The sequence below is a fragment of the Homalodisca vitripennis genome, chromosome 5, assembly GCF_021130785.1.
Source record: "Homalodisca vitripennis isolate AUS2020 chromosome 5, UT_GWSS_2.1, whole genome shotgun sequence".
NCBI classification, from domain to species: Eukaryota; Metazoa; Arthropoda; class Insecta; order Hemiptera; family Cicadellidae; genus Homalodisca; species Homalodisca vitripennis.
The window spans coordinates 143,171,497-143,191,510 of record NC_060211.1 but is presented as its reverse complement, the minus strand read 5'-3'; the positions used below and the strand labels follow the sequence as shown (position 1 = coordinate 143,191,510).

Below are 20,014 nucleotides of genomic sequence, written 5' to 3'. Positions count from 1 at the left end.
GCGGACCGCTCCCCCCCACCGCCCCACCCCCCCCACACGCCTCCCCCGCCACCCCCCCCTCCCCTCACCGCCCCCCCCCCGCCGCCGCCGCCACGCCGGCCCCCCCCTCCCTCCGCCACCCTCCCCTCCTCCCGCGCCTCTCCCGACCCCGCCCCCCGCCCCCCCCGCTTACTCAGCGCGACCCCCTCCCCCCCTTCGCACCCCTGCACAGCCCTCGCCCCTTCCCCCCGACCCGCCCCACCCCCGCCAGCGCCGCCTGGTAATAAAAAACTGAATGGCTTGTTAAAATTTTGTAAAATAGTGTTTTGTGATTGTCTACCCATAGGGAACTCTACTAATAAAAATTAGGCAAATTAAAAATGTTGAGCAACAAATTTTATTTTTATTGGGTGATTTGAAATGGATTGACCCAGACTCCTAAGTTTAAACGATGAAGGAGTGTAATTTTAATTTGTGACTATTTTTAATTTCTATATGTGATTATTTTAAAATTAAAATTTGAAAGTTTTTTCAAAGTTTAAAACAATTATTAGACATAAAATTAAAATACAATTTATACTAATATCTATTTAATTTATGAAATAAGAGGGTAACTTCAGAATAATTGTAACTTTTTATTGTAATTATTTTTACTTTTAACACATTCGCTGCGGGCGGTAACTCTGGTTACCACTGCTACACTGCGCTAGGAGCGGGCGGTAACTATGGTTACCACAGAACCTTTGTTCTTAAATGAGTTCAGTGTGCGATCAGCACTCGAGCTATCACAACGTTGTATTTCTCACTACTCTAGAGGTACTTTTCCCGTAATTTTATGCACTTTGTTTTCACATTAGACTTTTTAATTATTTTTTATGATTTTTTAAGTGTTTATAGTAGTAAGTGATTGTGCAACACAATGGATGTTCCCCTGGGACCAAGTGGTGTACAACAACCAAGTTCTAGGTGTATTTGTACATAATAAACAACTTTTGGGTGGGTTGGTTAGGATGTATCAATACTTTATGGTACATTTGTATCAATATTTTATTTTAGTAAACTTATTTCTTCTTTTTTCTACATTTTTATAAACTTACTAGCTGTTACCCACGGCTTCGCACGCAATCTTTAGAACCAAAGTCCTTATATTACTTAGTAAAAGCAATTATGATGTAATATGATGGGAGTCCTATGAAAATTTTGAAAAGTAAGTAGGCATACATCAGGTAGATATTATTTAAGTTCATGGTAAATAGTATCATAGTTTAAATTAATTATTATATCATGTTTGGCACGTGTAGGAGCATTTCTGGTTCTAATTAATTATATACATACCGTCACAGTTGAATCTGCCTTGTCATCCTGATCAAGAAAACACAAATCTTGGATCACACAGATCTCGGAAACTTACTTCGGTCAAAAAGAGTATATTTCCAGTCCTTTTCGTATATTTCAGGTCTAAGATATTTCCAGTACCATAGTAGAGTTTGCCTTGTTGTTCTGACGAAGAAAAAATATATATACTTACGTAGGACCGAGATGCCTACTTCGGTTAAAAAGTGCCTGCTTAAGGCCGTTTAAATTCACTTACCTACTATGTCACAGTTTAGCTTGCCATATTGCCTCGATCAAAATACTATATACGTTCGATTATCTAGTTCTCAGAGATCTATTTTGGTCAAAATCGTGTTGACATAGTTGAGTTTGCCTTGTCTTGATGAAGAAAATACACACATAAGTAGGACTGAAAAGCCTATTACGACCTATGGGGAAGTCGTATCTACTTCTTATGTACTTTAGGTATAAGAGGAAAATCCTTATTAAGGTTATCCAACATTCCAAAATAATCGTTATTAAAGTTTTGCGTTACACTTGTTTTTTGGACTGTAGCCAGGGAAAGAATGAATCGTTGAGGCATGTTAGTATTCATTTCTCTGTTTTTTCATAAGCCATTGTTAAAATGTAATGTAATGTCAAGGAGGCCCACCAGTTTAAAGTAACTTGTGTGAAAACATTCATAACTTGGTTCATTAAGGTTAGTTTTATAACAATATTTAATGCATTAGATGATTTTAATTCATCACTGGCGCAATCTGGAGTAAAATTTATATATTAATGTTTTATTTACTATCTGCATTACACTACCAATCAAGCACTGTTTACTTATTATTGATAAAATTTAAATGTAAACAGATGTTTCAGAAAGTCTGTCGAACTATAGCTGTCAACAGCTGTTAAATGCCAGTTTAATTTGAATTATGAAAGGTAAAAACTACAATTTGTTCTGAATTCCAAAATATTCCAGGTAACTTTTCTTAACTTTTTTTTATTAAACCTTCCCCGGATTTCAATGGACATTTTACAAAAAGAATTAGCCGAATTGGTCCAGTCGTTATCGAGATTAGTGCTTACTAACAAATTTCGCCATTCATTTTTATTTATAAGAAGATGTAATAATCATTTCAAGTAAACATTTTAATATATTTTGTTATTACTCACCACATATTTGTAAATAATAACTGAATTTGAGTGAGATAGTGGAGATGTATATAAACTTTTTCACATTTTTATAAACTTTTACATTCATTTTGGATTACACACTTACGTATAAATATTGTTTATGTTTGTCTAAAACGAATAAAACACAGTTCACTTAGCTACAGTGTTTTCATTTGGAATATTCCCACTGCCATAATATGGTCTTTCCTAGTGTGAGTGGTAACTAGAGTTACCAGCTGGCGAGGAAGACTGTCCTCAGGAACTAGCGGTAACCACAGTTACCGCATTCTCAAAATGATAGAGAGTGATAATTTTTGTGACTAATGAGTAATTTTCGTATATTTATATCATATTTCATCCAAAAAAAAGTAAAAATAAATTTTAAAAATTTCAGCATTTATGGAACCTTATATAGGGATTTTTTTAGCAGCGAACGTGTTAAGTAAGTTATACGTTTATTTAAAGTGTGTGTACGTAGTTACTGTGCATTGCATTTTAACCACATTTTAATCAAAAGCTTTTATTTGCATTGTACTTACAAAGTGTATTTCCTCAAAATAAAAAAATACTAATCAAAAAGATAATTTTAATACTTAGATTAGTTTAGTGTACCTTTTTTAAATCAGAATGACAATTAAGGAGGTTGGGCAGTAATTGTGGTAAAATACTTGATTTTTTTTTATTTCAGCGCTATTTTTATTCTAATCATCTTCAGCATTAATTTTAAATTTTTAAGAATATTATTTAGAAAGTTATCAGTTGGTTTAGAGGACATGTCCTTATAAATGAATAAACTTTATATCCACATAGGGAGTGTGTAGCATAAATTTTGTTTGGTAAAGTTATTTCTGTGAATGTTGAGTTTAGCTCCAAATTCACTTTCCATTTAAGGAATCAACTCTTTCCACCATACCTACGTAAAGTTATTTCTGTTCAGTGATACATAGACAGTGCTAGCATACTAAACCTTTGGTTTAGAGTTGTTCTAATTGGTACTTTAAACACAAATATAAAGTTGCTATCACAGTATGAGTGACACACATAAACATGCATCTAAGTATAAAGAGCATTTCCAAACTATATTTCATAACTTTTGCACATTGTAGTGCAGTCATTGAAGCATTATTGCTCCGAATTTTTTTACTGTGAACCGAATTGCATACAATTTTGGAATTAGGTTCATCTTACCCTTAACTTCAAAAGTGAAAATGATTTGTACTCCGCAACCACCCTGGGGGTGGTTGCCACCCCTTCTCGGGGGTGATTTTTTGTTTTTCAAAATAACCTCGGATATCGATTGAAGGCCTAATTTTAAGCAAAAAATCATCTATAAAGTTTTTCGAAAAATCCAATACTTTTCAAGTTATTGGCAATTGAAAATTCGCAATTTGTTCACGTTTTTCATCGTTTTTTTTAAATATCTCCAAAAATATACGTTTTATTGAAAATTTTATGTAGAACAAAATTGTAGCAGGTAAAAAAATGAACAATGCGGTTTTTTATAAAGTATTCTAGGTGCAATATTAAGCTAGATATTAAAGATCAAAGCCGTTTTTTATTTTGTCTGAAATTTAATCGATGTGGTCATTTCTATCTAGCGGCGAGCAGATGCATTTTAGGCATTCTAATTAAAAATGGTTTTGTAGTGCTTGAAATAAGCTTTAAAATGAGCACTATTAAAAGTCTTTTGCGCGTAAAATAAGTGAGCTGTGTTGCAAATAAGAGGAGCATCTAATGTTTTTTTTCTTTTTAAATCAATGGGTTTCATAAGTGCTATTTCCACCAAAATTAAAATTAATCGTATTCCGCCTAGAATTAACTTTATTATGAAGAGTTTTGATAGATTGTATCAGTTTGGCTGCTTCAGGACACATATTTTTCAAAAAAATCACGATTAAAAAAGAAATTTAAATTTTAAAAAAACCACCTTTTTTCATAATATCTCAAAAATGACGACAGATATGTATAAAAGTGTAAGGATAAAAAATGTAGGTAATTTTCTGACAAACAATTTGGTTTTTTTGTTTTTTCTGTTAAACAAAAATTGACGGAGATATGATTGCTTAAAGAGCGCATGGCAGCGCAATCACAGCCTCTATTAAGCCCTTTAACCCTTCACCGTTTGAGAAAAAGGTTTTTTACTATATATTGCAATAAAGGATGTTGTAGCTCTCTTAATTAACTTTACAATGGTTTTTTAGAAATTTTGATAGGATGAAAATTGAAGGAGTTATGGTTCAAAAAGTTATATATTTTTTTCTACTTAGTAACTGAAAATTTCGGAGTGTGAATATTTGGAGCAATGTGAAAGTACGCAGTATAATAGAGACCCAAAACTATTGTAATGTGTATATATATACATAATATGGCTCATATATTTTGGAAACGTAGGCATGAATACATACCAACGTTCTTATATGTATACTAGCAGTTGCCCGCGGCTTCGCACACAATTTCCCGTTGAAAACAGTACACTATATTCACTTATTCTTTTTCTATCACATTCTAAACATTGATGAGATAATTGATAGTCGTTCCATCGTGAGCCTCTTGGACGCATTATGAAGATATGTACCATATTCCTGCCTCTATCTTTCGTGGTTTTTTGCTAGGTGTTGATAAGTTATTCAGAACAATTAATGTATATGGATGAATCTCGGTAAACTAATTAGGTTATAAAGAATCAAATTCGGTCTGTTAAAATTAATTTTCTGTCTAAGATATTTCCAGTATTATTTAGGAGTGTGCCTTCAAGAAAATGTATCAAAGAAACCCAATTTCGATCATAAAGTGTCTTCTTTCGACTCTTCATTTACCTTCCATGTAACCAAATTCGATTACCTTATGTGCAAACATTCACGGATTTTTACAATGAGGTTGTTTTCATAATAGCGTTTAATAGTATTTTCATTGCATTAGATAGTTTATTAATCATTGGTGCAATCTGAATTTAAAATTAGGCAATGACGTCTTCTATGCAACCTGCATTACACTACTGATCAAGCACTTTACAATAAAAATTTTCTAAATTTTAAATGTAAACAAATGTTTCTGCCTCTTTGATGAACTTCAGCTGAAAGTATTAACAGCTGTTAAGTATCCGCTCGCTTTGTATTATGTGTCGTAGCGCAGTCTGTCGGATCCAATATAAAACACTCTAACATCAACAACGATTTATAATTAAACATTTAATTAATACATTTTATTCGTTTATATTCACGACATAAGCGAATAATTCAGATAATAACTATCCTATCTTCTAAGTTAGACTAAATTACGGATACATGTGAAATTTGATTGAAATTGGTTCAGTCGTTTTGGAGTTTATTGGCAACATACATCGTGACTCAAGATTTTTATATATATAAGATATATACACATTTAAGTGAATTTCATATAATTTGTAAATATTTCATTCAATAAATGGCAATTATTTACTCTAAATTCAATTATTTTTAAATATGTAATCATATATATTTACGGTTTTAATTTAGGGGTAGTTTTAAGGGTAGAAAAGCTTAAGAATATGATAATCATTTTCGAGTGTGGAATAATATTTAAATCCTTTTCATTTTATAAAAAAAAATTTTTAACAATTTTTTATCAAGGGGTAGTTTTCTAGGGTTGAAAGGGAGTTAAAAATTTGATAATTATTATAGAGAATATAAAATATTACTTACTCTATACTTACATCTTTTTATGTCGTACCAAAGTATTTTTTTTGTGATTTTTTCAATTTAGGGGTTGTTTGCAAGGGTTGTACGATTTTCAAGGGGTTGAAAATGATTTTAATATGAGGTAATTGTGTTAGAAAACACTTTACAATTTCACCACTTACCATTAGACGTTTTCTAGCGATAAAATGGCTCAATGTCAATTTTTCCATTAAGGGGTTGTTTACACCCATTAAAAATAATAGGCGGAGTTCAGATCATTTTCACTTTTGAAGTTAAGGGTAAGATGAGCCTAATTCCAAAATTTCATGCAAATCGGTTCACAGTAAAAAGATTCGGAGGTAAGACCGTATTTTTCGCTTCAATGACTGCACTATTGATCCTGGAATCAAAATGATAAACATAGTTTTCAAATTCTTCATTTTCCATCTGTCTCTCTGTGGTTTTCTCTGATAAATTCATAACACTAAAGTAATGTAAGTTATTGTGTTGCACTTTATAATATGAGTAGGCCTATTTATATTACTATAACAAAAATTTCTGCTAAAGATAAAGAAATATTCTTAGTTTCCAATGATGGCTGTTTTATTATTTGTGCCAAGTTTTATGAAAAATGATGAAGGAACAAAAACTTATCAAGCAATCTAAAAGCTAACCAGTAAAAGGGAAAATATAGAGTACTATTTTTTGGTGATCATGTGATAAATAATTGAGAGATGCCATATCCACTCTTGAACTTGATGTAAATTCTGTGTAATGTCGTTTGATGTAAGGGTTGTAAAAGATCAGTAAAAATGCATTTTCTCAGATTTTTATAACACCTTATGGCAAGACACATTTAAACAGTCGACAGTGGTATTATATGTAGCTTAACTATATTTGAACTGTTTGACAATGTGACTTACCGTTACTTTTCACCTATTATCACATCTGTGCCTGTTATAATAATGAATATATGATAGTTATTGTTACAGTTGCTGATGGACAGTTTGAAGGCAGGATGGTTCAGTGAACTCAATGACCTCTGGCCAGGAATGTGCCTCTCACTGCAGGTGGATAAGGTTCTGCACAAGGAGAAGTCCAAGTACCAAGACATCATGGTGCTTCAAACGTTAGTATTATTATTTTATTTTTATATCATGGTATCAAGCTACTTAAAACTAATATACAATGTTGTATATTATATCATACTATACGTGTATGTTTAAAGATTTGCTATCGTTCAATAATACAAAAATCACTAACACTTTGGTCTGAGATCTGCAATTTGATTTCTGTCTTAGGCGGATAACTAACCCAACATATCCTTCAAACTAGGTTTAAAAAAACTACATAAATCATACTAAAGCTTTGTGACACACATTAGTTAGGAATCACAACAAACATGCCTTGTGTTAACTCCATTCACACAATAACCATTCACTGATAGCAGTGAGAGATTGTATTGGGGCTACTGAAGAGGGCCAATTGAATATCACTAATCTCTTTTGTTATCCTGTTAAGTTATATATATATATATATATTATATATTTTTTTGTTGCAAGAACAATTTTCAGCAAGAAATTGACAAAGTTTTAGCAGTAGAGGCAAAACTGATATAAAAAAACTGTGTTTTTTGTTCACTCTCAAAGCTAAACCAATTATTGTCTTTCCTGCCATCTTTTGGTGATGGATTCGGAAAGTTGGGCTTATGTCAAGAGTGACTCTCAAGTACTTCAGGTCGGCGATTCTCATTGAGGTTTAGAAACACTCAAAAACTCCAGATATCAAGTTTTATAATCACCCATTATCTTAAGATTAAGATAGAATGCTGCTACTGTTTTTCAGGAAGTTCAATTTATGCACCCAGATTTAAGCACCCTTAACCCTTTAAGGACAAGTGTGCTATTTATAGAGTAAGAAGTACATGGTCCAAGAAGACAATGTCGACTATACATAGTCTTGCAGAAAAAACGAGTGGGCTATTCACAGTACTTTTTTGTTTGAATGTTTATGAGTCACAAAACATCACAAAATCATGACGCTCTATGCAAATGTGTAGACCTTTCTGGAAATATTGTATTCAATCTTATTTATAGTATGTCATCCACATCTTTTTCACATCGCATAACAGCTGTCACATCGTGTCACTCCAGTTGTATTGTCAGTCAGACGATTGTGTTGTGTATTTGTTTGTAATTGTGTTTTTTATCCTTATTTCCAACCAATTAAGATCAAATTTTGTACTCTCATGCAAAATTAAGTAAGAAACTAATAGATGTTTTCCAAAAGTGATATTATTTTTTGTCTCATAGTGTAAAGCAACAGTAGATCACAGAAGTGATAACAAAAAACTACAAAGTAATTTTTTTTGTAATTTATATCCAATCAAATTATTATTAAATAATATCATATTATAGACAAATTTATTGTGAATAAGAGGATGAAAAAATTACATATGTAGACCTATAACATTTTTAATACTTTACTTATAACGTATTATAAATGTTATAAAACATTTGCATTTTCCCTAATTTAACCTGTGTCTTTTTCATCACACGCTTAAGTAAAAGTAGTTACTTCAAAATTATGTAGCATACAAAGTTACTAAACTTTGCGCCTTCCTAAAAAAGTTAAGAATTTTTGAGGCCAACAAGATCAGTACTGTAACGGACGAAGGTACAGTGGAGTCCCGCTAATCCGAACACGTGTAATCCGAACCTCGGTTAATCCGAACGGGTCCAGGAGGAATTATTTATAACGATAATGAACAGTTATAGGAACTAATTTCATAAAAAATGAAAATGGGTGCATCATTTCGTACATAAACAAAGAAAACTTTAATTAAATAGACATACAGTATTTTATTAAGACAAATTGTGTACGGTACAGTACATAAATAATGAAGTTAAATACAGTACCAAATTGAAACTTATAGGTTAAGTATGAGTTAAATTACTGTATTAAGAAGTTAAATCAAACAAAAATTGGACGTACAGTACTGATATTATTATTGAGTACAATATTAATTGTTAAAAGACATAAATTCAGTTATTGTCTTCTGTCGCATTAAAGAGAGTCTATTGGATGACGCATAGTTTCGTACAACTATTGAACGCGTGGACCCGTACAATATCCAGTACGCTCACATTGCACAATAGAACTGTCACAGTAAATACGGTAAATGTGCTTAGTATTCGCAAACACGTTTATTTGTCAAGAAATACAATGCAACAGTCAGAAAACATGTTTTAATAAACAATGTTGATAATTCTATAACAAAATAGACCCATTCTCAAGTTTAAAACCGTATTTTTCTGTAATTCTGGCTAATCCGAACAATCACATAATCCGAATAGGGCTCGGTCCCAATTAGGTCGGATTAACGGGACTCTACTGTATACTATGTTATATGGATTCTTTTTATTTTAGTGATGCAATGGTTTATAAGGCAACATATAACAAAAAGTCTAAAGTTCTGTCATCATCAAATATTCTATCTTGCAATATAATAGGAATAATGTTTCACTTTCACTTTTTAGCTTCTTTGTCTTTTACTTTGAATAAAGACTAACACATTAAATGCTGTAGGCACTTCATGTGTGCGTTAGCTATGTGTGGCAGACACTTCGTGCATCGTAATTTTAAATGTTTTTTTGTAACTCAGGAGTTTTTTTACTCAATGACAACTTGTGTGTGTGTGTGTGTGCACGCGCGTGCGTGTGTGTATTTGTATGCATTTCTGAGTGTTATAATTAATTGTTCGTTGTTTAAATAACTTTGGTAATGCAATTTTTTTAAATCGGCTGATTATTGTTCTAGTTTACACCATTAAGAACAAGCTGTGTTCAGCAAGCACCTATGCAAGGTTGTCTTGTATTTTCATTTAGTGCCAATATTAGTTCTTCATTTTATTGAGTTGAGGTTGTTAACTGTGTGTGTATGTGACTTTCCAGTGTTGTTTACTATTACTTTAGTGCAAGTAACACTTTATTATCAGTTTGTTTTGTCATATGATTTGTATACTAGCTATGATGAAAAAGGATATATTATATAAATACAACAATATAAAAAGGAAGCTCTTTATAGACAAAACATGCCTATGACCTCCCACAGCACAGAGCAAGAAAATTGATGCTGTGTGCTATGGACACCAATTGGCGTCCATGCTTAAAAATACATGTGAGAATGTTTATATATAAACACACATACGTACATAAACAAATCCTTATTTTTAAGTGCTATATAAGTTATTTAGCAAACTCGATACTGAAGCTTCCAAGGAGATTTTATAGTAAAAGTGGGAGGCTTGCCACGTATAAAGATTTTACTTCATCAGATTATTTTGTAAGCAATTTTTTGGTATAATGATTCTTGAATTTAAAGGAAACATTACTCATTTAAAAATACAAACTGCGCTGTTTCCATTCAACATGCCTTGAACATTTCTTTAAGAACAGTTTGTGTGCTTATTGGAAATTGTTTAGCAATAGATTTTAAATTATCAGTGAGACACTGTACTAAGCATATTTTCACTTTAGTAATCCTACTCTCATAATAAAATAAACATCAGTACAATAGAGGCAGTTGGAATGTGTATTTCATCATATGTACCTAATGAACCACTACAATATAATTATAATGTGAAATTTGTGATGTATATTAGCCATATAGCTGACACTATTTTAACTGAAAATTGTTATGGTTTACTAGGAAAAACCATGGCAAAGCCTTAATTCTGGATGGCATCATTCAGTGCACGGAAACTGACGAGTTCTCATATCAAGAAATGATTTCATTCCTGCCTCTATGCAGCCATCCTGCTCCTAAAAAGGTATGTTAATATTTTACTTTAGATATAAAATTTGTAATATTAAAAATTAGAAGAATGACAATATTTATATTGGGTATAAATTACAAAAATATATAAAGGCATGTACCCTAACCAAAAGTAATATTTAGGGTTTAGAGGTTCTACTACTCAATTAATTATACACCGAAAAATAAGACAATATTAAAAGATATTGCTATATTATTTGTTTAAAATTCATTTTACTAAATACATATTTTTAACAAACATTTGTTTTTCTACAAGCTTAAATATCCTAAAACTAGGTTCATAAAATTATCTTCAAAAGAACTTACCACCTGTTTTGATTACCATAACTATAAAAGTCGCTCTAAAAATAGAAATAAATCTATCTAATAAGTAGAGAAGAAAATTGGAACACAGAAGAGGTACAAATGGAGCTTGCCTCGTGAAACTCAAGATAAATAGCATAACCACAAAATCAGCCACTGACCACGAGACAATAAATATATAGCAGTTGAATAAACTATTAAACTACTGGTTACTGGTGTATTCTATGACCGTACATAATTGTAATTTCCTTTAGAAATGCAGTATATGATATTTGTGTAAACCAGAGTAATATATTATTGAATATTAGGATACTAGTAAAGATGTTGGACACTTCTATTTGTGTACCATACAAGACTCTTGGAATTTTACACTAATTTGATCTGTAATGCATTTTAAACCTTTAAAAACTGTGAGGTCCAACCTATTCCCATAGACTGTGAACATCAATCCCAGTTTAAAACAAAAACAGCTGTTAATTCCTAAGATCCCCGCCTCTTTTGAAAATAAATCTACCTGAAACCTAAGTGATTTAGTGAAAGGTATCTGCTAAGAAACCCAGCTCTATTTTGCGCATTTTGCAGACATTAGATAAAAATATTTTACACGTTTTCAACCAATTTTCTTCAATATAGTATATTTAATTTATTGATCATGATATATAGTAAATGTGTGTAATAGAGTAAGATTTGTCTAAAACAGCTTTCAAACCTTTTTTTAATTTGTATTTAAGAGTAAAGAAAACCATGCACACTTAAAAATTTTTATTATATTAAAGTATGGTCAATATGATAAAAAATACCACATTTCATTAATTTATCCCACTAAACAAATAATATATGAGATTTCTAGAAATTGATACAAGTAAACTAAAGTCAAACTAAATAGATGTACCATTAATTTACTGGATATGAAAGAAATAAGCATGTAGAGAATAATACTAAAAATGACGTAAGTAATAAAATCAAACAACAATGTAGTGCTTTCTCGATAATAAACCATGTAATTAGTTGTTATTTACAGCTGATTTTATATATAGAAGCATAGCAGATTACCATAATATTGTAAGTTCTATAGCATTTGTAAAATACATAATTATAAAGTTTAGTTCTCAAATTTTTTAGAAGAATTTATTCTCTATAATCATTTTGGTACAACGCAAGTGTTTTACATTCTATGGTTTAAATAACTTATTTCTGTACCTCTATGCAGTTGGATGCTGGGATTTCAAGCATGTATGTTTTGTCTGTATATATTGGGATTGAAAGGTTTAATTTTTTTAGGGACAAAATTAATAATTTCAAATAGCTGATTTTGTTGCAAGTTCACCAGAACTTGATTACAGATAATATGGTTTATTAATTTATATTCTATTAAGCACATTAGTACTTCTGAGCTACATGTAAAATCATATCCCACATCACATACCAAGGAAGGGAAGAATTAATGCATTATATCTCTAGCAATATAAGTACCAACAAATAAATGAAACAAGTTAGGCAATCTTGGAATGGGTGTAATTGTTTGCCTGTAAAGTTTTGTTGGTTACATAATTACTCTGAAAATTGCATAATCATTGTAAAAGTTGTTATAACCATCATTGTTAACTGGTATTTTTACACTATAATCAGGTCTCTAGTCCTGAAGAACCACTCTATCTCCATTATTAATGAGTGTCCCACTATCAAGAATTAGTTGCACTGTCCAGAGCTTGTTAACTTTCATATGAAGAGTTGAGTCATATAACAAACAGTTCATATATATTGTTATTCAACAGTAGCTGTCTAGTGTGGATAGTGAGGATGCAGCAGGAATAGACAACGGTGCTTTAAACAAGTTTTTTGTATAATTCAAAACCAGTTCCTGCATTCCTTCCACACCACTAGAAACCAGATTCCTTCTGTGGTTTATCTGTCTAGTAAAAAGGTGGATGAACAGAAAGCTTTTTAACCTCAGCACTATTTAGCATGACAATTTTAAAATGTCTATACAAATTTCAAAATAATTATGTAATTAACAAAGCTATATATTCCAATTATTTTGTCGAGTTAAAAAACTGTCTTGAAAATTTGTTAATAGCAGCTGAACTTACATATTTTTTAAATAAAATAAAATATAAGCTTTAAATGTACAAAAATTCATTGTTCATAAATTGTACTTGCATACAACGAATAGCGCCTACAATGCTACAAACAAACATAATATATCGATCAAACTTTAAATTTATAACTCAATGTAAAAATAATTATTAAGTCACTTAAGTTTTATTACAAGTCTGAAGATGTTGATTATTTCACTTAAGAGCACATTTTATAAGTTCTTCAGTTCGTTCAATTTATAAAATTTTTGAAACAAAAGCAACTGCTAGAATTTGAACAAAATTTCTTTTCAAAATTGTTACAAAAGTATTACATTATTCACATTAAAATATAGTTCAAAACTTTGTTACTGTTTTACCACGCATCATACTATATATTATAGTGTGGCAAGTAATAAAGATGATATGCTAGCAATAAAGATGCTAGTTTTAGATGTTCTCCTTATTTACATATTTGTATAGTTTGGATCTATTTCATTCACATATTCAGCTTGGGTACAACCAGGATTTTAAATGTAGAAAATTTTAATTCATTTGTGGATTGATTTGCTTTTTTTTAATAAATTTTGCTAGACTTTATGAATAAATTTAGACAATTTCTCGGGTTTTATGTACAATGAACCAACCAAAAACAGTTTATAATTAATTTAAAATCACTTTTGTATTAAAACTAGTTTGAATTCTTAATACTAATGTGACAATAATTAATGATATATTTTACAAAAGGCTAACAAGTTCTGGCTTCTGCTAAACAAAAATAAAATTATTTAAAGTAATAAAAAATGTTATTTAGTAGTAAAATACACAAATTTAATGAAGAAACAACTCAAAAGATTATTAGTTGTATTCTCCATTGTACCAGATGTATCTATATGAGAATGGTCTTTCTCAGATTTGTGAATAAACACTGTGAATGAAGGTTATTTTGAGTCAAGTTGTGTAATGATGGCCATCTTGTAGCTTCAAGTATAAATATAAACTCACTTTGAACAATGGCTATGATTATCTTTTGCACAATTAAGATCATGAAATATATGAATCAAAGTTTAAGCGATTATCTGCATATTTAGTAGTGCACTATTTTGTCTTTTACCGTATTAAGACTGAAAATTTGGAGTCTTGTTATGTTAAACAATATATTAGATTGGAAAGCTCCCCAGGCTTACCGTTCTGAGGGTTAATATTTTGTATTTGTAACATAAAAGCTGTGCAATATGTTTAATATGATACATATTTAGATTATTTGAACAAAAAATGTTATTTTTACTAATTGAGTGGTACCATAATTTTCATTAACCCTGTACATAGAAGGTAGGAGTATGCCACACCATGTGACGTGTAACAGGGTTTGCTGAGGTTGTATGCCTCTATAGTTCATTTAATTCTCAAAATCTCCTGCGGACAGATAAACAGACAGACAATATACATGAAAGGAAATTTTACATCTCACCCAGCATACAGAAGAGAAATTGTGTCAGCCTATTAAGTGATAGGCATAAATGACGCTCAGACAAGTTCCACAAAACTTGCACCATCATAGAACTTATTCTTGTCCATGTAGAAATGAGAAAAGTCTACAGATTAATTATTTTTCGAGATATCTTGCCCACAGTACATTCATGCTTTGTTCATTGGGTTAGGTTTCGTAACAGTGTTAGAATAATAAAAGTTCCAGTGAGACAGGGATGGTACTACAATGAAAGAGTGGGCTGAAATCAAGTCTTGTCACTGACTTTTTATTTTATGAATAAGCAACATGTGTATTAATATGTCATGTGTTAAGATCTCATATTATAGTAGTCTACTTCTTTACAACTTTATTTATTCTGCTATTTTCTTGTTCCCATGTTGTTTGTTTACATTCTGGAATTTTATAATTGCCGTCATGATTACTCATATAACAAATGTAAAAATATTAGCTACTCAGCCAAATCCCATGGAATGATATGCACCATCACTGAATTCAGTGTTACCTATATATATAGAAATGAAGCCTCATGCAAAATTCCAAGTCTACAGGTCAGTAATGTTTCCAAGATAACATGGGGACAGACAGACAGATAAAATTGAATTTCTTTTCCTCCCCTCAAGTGATAATGACCGGCCAATTTTGAATCCAACAGGGCTGTTGTCCATCCTTCTGTGTAGTAACTTGTGATAGAATGATCCTTGAGACCTGAAACATGGCACATAGATTCCTCTTGGTCCAAGGAGATACCCTATTGATTTTCCCCAGGGCAGTCTATCAAGATGTACTGACTCTTTAAGTTCTGTAGGATATTTCAATTCTCCGTTATATTGGTTTATTACTAACAAACAAGCCATGCCAATCTGCAGTAAACGTACTTGATTAATTTTTATCTAATTATCTGATTTGTTCACAAACAAAATTATTTTGAGATTTCAGTAGCATACGCCAAATAATTTTTCTTGAGTTACTCTAATTATATGAATGCGGTTCAGTACAAAAATATTATATCACAGTTGGTGGTTCAATATAACTTATTACTAACTAAATAATGAAATTGAATTCAAATCAAATCCAGAACTGTATTAGTTACAAATTTTAAAAATTATTTTATTCAGTAATAACTTAAGTAAGAAATGTTTTCATACATACATATATATTTGAAAAATTTAAGCCTTGAAGCCATACATTTTAAGACTGATTAATAGCTAACCTTGAGAAGTGAGGTTTAGTTTAGGCAAGTTATTGACTACGTCAAAGTTTATGTGAATGTAAGAATGAAATGGTTCAGGATCAAAGCAGACACAACTCTTGATTGCTTCTCTTTGGCTACAGCAACATGCCATTTAGACAACTAATTATGTATCTCTTTGACTCAATTATTGAGGACAAAACGTTTAATACAGGCTAACACCAGCAATGAATGGTTTGGGTATGTGTTGTATTATTTTCACAAGAATATTGCTATTTCTTGACTAACAAATAAACTTGATAGCTTCAAATAATGAATATGTATTGAGAAAAGTGTGTTGCTTATGAATAAAGTACTATGAGTGTCAAGTGAACGTATCTGTGTTGTGTGCAGGTACTGATAGTGGGTGGCGGAGACGGAGGTGTGGCCCGGGAGGTGGCCAAACACCCCGCCGTGGAGGAGATCACACAAGTGGAAATAGACGAGGGAGTTCTGCGAGTGTCCAGGGAACATCTCCCATTCATGGGCTGTGGTCTGGATCATCCCAAGCTCACTTTATATGTTGAAGATGGCTTTAAATTTATGGCCGACCACAGGGAGCAGTTTGACGTCATCATTACTGACTCCTCAGATCCCGTAGGTAAGGAGTCTTCTTTTTGATTGGTCTATTCAACATGATAGGAAATGGAATGGTTACAAGTGGGGCTTTAACCTATGTTATTTCGAACTCGGAACCAAATTTTAATCCTTATGGCCATTGCATTTTAGCTATCAAAGCTTCCTTCCTTTCTCTCTTCTCTTTCCCCTAGTCCTGATTATGAAGGTAACAGACCAGAGACCAGATAAACACATTTTGTGATTTCAACATCAAAACATGATTTTCTTTGGACACAGTATTATATTTTGTATGTACTAAATAATGGAGCTCTGTATCCATATTGTTTACTAAGCAAAATATTAAATGCTACTTTTGTTTCATAACATGCAATTAAAAGTAATATTCAACACTAATATAAAAAGTAACACACTGAAAGTGACAATGGATATTTATCCATTTAGTAGCTGGTAGATACAAGGCTACAATAAATGTTACACTCCTTGTTTCTCTTCTCAATATAGAAGGCAGCTGCATCAATATTATAATTAGGTATTGGTAAAACATACTAGTTTCAGTTTTATATCTTAATTTCATTAAAGTTGTGAAGAATGTTTAAAAGAAAGAAATGATATCTTGTTTGAATTTGTCTTCAAAGTTTAAAGTACAGATTACTAAAACTGACCCATAACAATATATTGTGATAGGTCTATTTGTTTTTTCTGTCTGGGAGTAAAACAATAAAGGCATTGTTTACAGATAGGCTAATCTAATGTTTACCTCACTTTGCTGATAGAGCTCAAAATGTTGTTATGAGATAGCAACTAAGTATATCCTCAAATGAACAATATTTCCTGAAACAGAACCAACATGTGGGGACAAACTGGTCTAACTTGATTCTCACGAATTCAAATGAAGTATTTACTTGTTTTTATTGAACACTGTGGTAAACAGACTAAAGTTTGCAAAAAGTGTCATGTGCATTAAAAAAAAATTACAAGTAGAAAAGAACTCCCAATGAGATAAATTACTGATAAAATGAGATCATAAAAGTAAAGATTTCCTTTAGTTTTATTGTTTACAAATAAATATTGTTTAATTTATTTTACTGTAACAATTTTAGTTCAGATCTTTGTAACAACCTGCTGATAACCCTGATAAACACACTGATTCTATTTTGTCGGGCTGAAGCCAATCGTTTAGGCTGCTAATAGCTGTAGACAGTTGTGGTGTTGTGTGTATTGAACTAAATTGGAGGCAATAGCCATGCAAGATCGGTTGCTCAACTAAAAATAGTTGTACAACTAGTTGACTGTCCAGACTCTGCTCAGCTGGGTTGGAGAGGAATTGCTGTATATGCAGCCTATTAGTCAGACACAACTAGTGTTGGAACACGCGTGCACAGTAGACTAGAGCACTCAAACTAAACATTGTTCAGCTCAATATGCTGTTTTTGTTCTGAGATAATTTTAACTACGCTGTTGTGCAACTGGTTGACCGGGCTAGTTAACTAGTTGTCACGCTGGTAGAACAAGCTGTACCACTAGTTGTCCACAGCCAATACCCGCCTTACACTTCCAAATTTACAATTATCAACCTCTTTTAGGTCTCTTACAACATTGTCAAAGTATTGTACGCAGTGGCGTAACTAGTTTGATTGCGCCCAATGCAAGTCTTCCTGGATACTGCTTCGCTACATACGGCATTGTACAATCTCTATCCAATTAGAGGAAAGATATATGATATACTAGGTTATTTAGGTTATCATCCTGTCAAAAATGACGGTATTTCTAATTTTTTTAATGTTTTATAATCAATGGATTATTAAAACTTATGATGTTATGACTTTTTACTGTTTGTATTTCTTGGTCAAAACAGTAAAATTTAAATCAAATCATTCAATCACCTGGTAATTGGTAAACGTAAACACTAATGTTAAATTTGGCAAAACACCTGGTAAATGTTAACACCAATGATGAATCTTTTGTTTACATTTACATGTTTTGATTGTCAAAGATTATGTACAAACATTTCAATTAGGGCTAACTACAAGACTAGGATCACATTACATACTTTCAATTAATTATTGTACTTTTTAGGACGATAAAATAAGACTACTTCTTTTTACTTTTTACATTTATTTTACATTTATTCAGTGACATATAAATGATGTAAGAAGCTCCAACATTATCTTAATGTTAATTTTATGCTAAACATGAAAACATAGACATTTTAATTGAGGGTTTTAATTCCTACTCCCACTCCCTGACAAAGCCCCTACGGCTCTTTGTTGCTAGGAAACCGTCTAGCTAACCTTTTTACATCTAAAGACCGAGCTCTCTCATGTTCAATACTAATTACACTAAGGTCACACAGTCTAGTATTGGACATAGAATTTCTTAAGTAGTTCTTAATTATTTTTAGTTTGGAAAAAGACCTTTCACTACTTGCCACAGTCAGGGTAATGTAAGAAAACATTATGAATGCAGTACATACGTTTGGCACACTTGATGAAATAAACTTTATTTTCAATCAATAGATAATCAGCCAGCTGGCTGATTTTGCTTATTTTATTACTTCTGATGTCGTCTTTGACTATATTTCTAAAGCAAATGACTTCGTTAACTAAAGCATGAGTCACATCAGATTCATATTTTTTACAAAAGTCAGAGGCTGACTGTACGAGTTGTTCGTCAGAAAACCGTAACAAATTATCTGGGTTTAAAAAACTGAAAGTTGTCAGTTATACATAACATAGATTTAAACCTTTTCGTTTAACTGTGAAATTAAAATATCAACAGCTCTCACAAATACCCTAACTTTAAAGCAATGCACAGGATCACTAAACTCATAGTCACTAGAAAGTTCGTCAAAAAAGTCTTTACTTTTCTTTTACGTTTTGGAGGTCATTGACGAATCAATATTCCACTTAGCAGCTAACCTCCTGGCTTGATCTAGGGACATCGTCGAATTCTCCTCGCAGTTGGCTCACAGTATTTAAAAACACTTCTGAAGGAGATTCTTTGCATCGTCTAGATTAACGTCGGACCTCTGTAGGGTTTTCGACGTGATCTGGATTCTTTCTAAAATTCAACTTTGAAACACTAACATCAAAAACAAACTCAAAAGAAGACATTTCCTTTATAAGACCAGTTGCTTCTGCGACTTCATTGTTCTTGCTTGAAGTCAAAATTATTTTCGATAGATCACTTCAGCACAGCGACAAAATTTACATTGATGATAGTAAAGCGTCGTACCTTGACGACCACCTAGTAGGACAGAGTTTTTTCAAGGTTTAACTTGATAACACAGGAGTCGGTCAACTCTTTTAAACATTGCCATCTTGGTAGGCTTTGGCCGAAAAAAATACATAAATACTGTTTATTGTAT

General features: G+C 31.9%; 1 protein-coding gene across 4 annotated transcripts in view; it reads left to right on the top strand.

Annotated features, from left to right (window-relative positions):
- The window catches only part of LOC124362953 (spermidine synthase), a 30,516-nt gene that overhangs the window by 5,700 nt on the left and 4,802 nt on the right, over window positions 1-20,014 (top strand). For 3 of the 4 annotated variants that reach the window (XM_046817858.1, XM_046817857.1, XM_046817856.1), the window contains exons 2-4: window positions 7,127-7,263; window positions 10,845-10,965; window positions 16,423-16,669. In XM_046817858.1, coding sequence (XP_046673814.1) covers window positions 7,133-7,263; window positions 10,845-10,965; window positions 16,423-16,669 — 499 coding nt within the window. In that variant the 5' untranslated portion in view covers window positions 7,127-7,132. Of the gene's footprint in view, window positions 1-7,114; window positions 7,264-10,844; window positions 10,966-16,422; window positions 16,670-20,014 lie in introns of all 4 variants that reach the window. The other variant, XM_046817859.1, reaches the window with a different exon arrangement.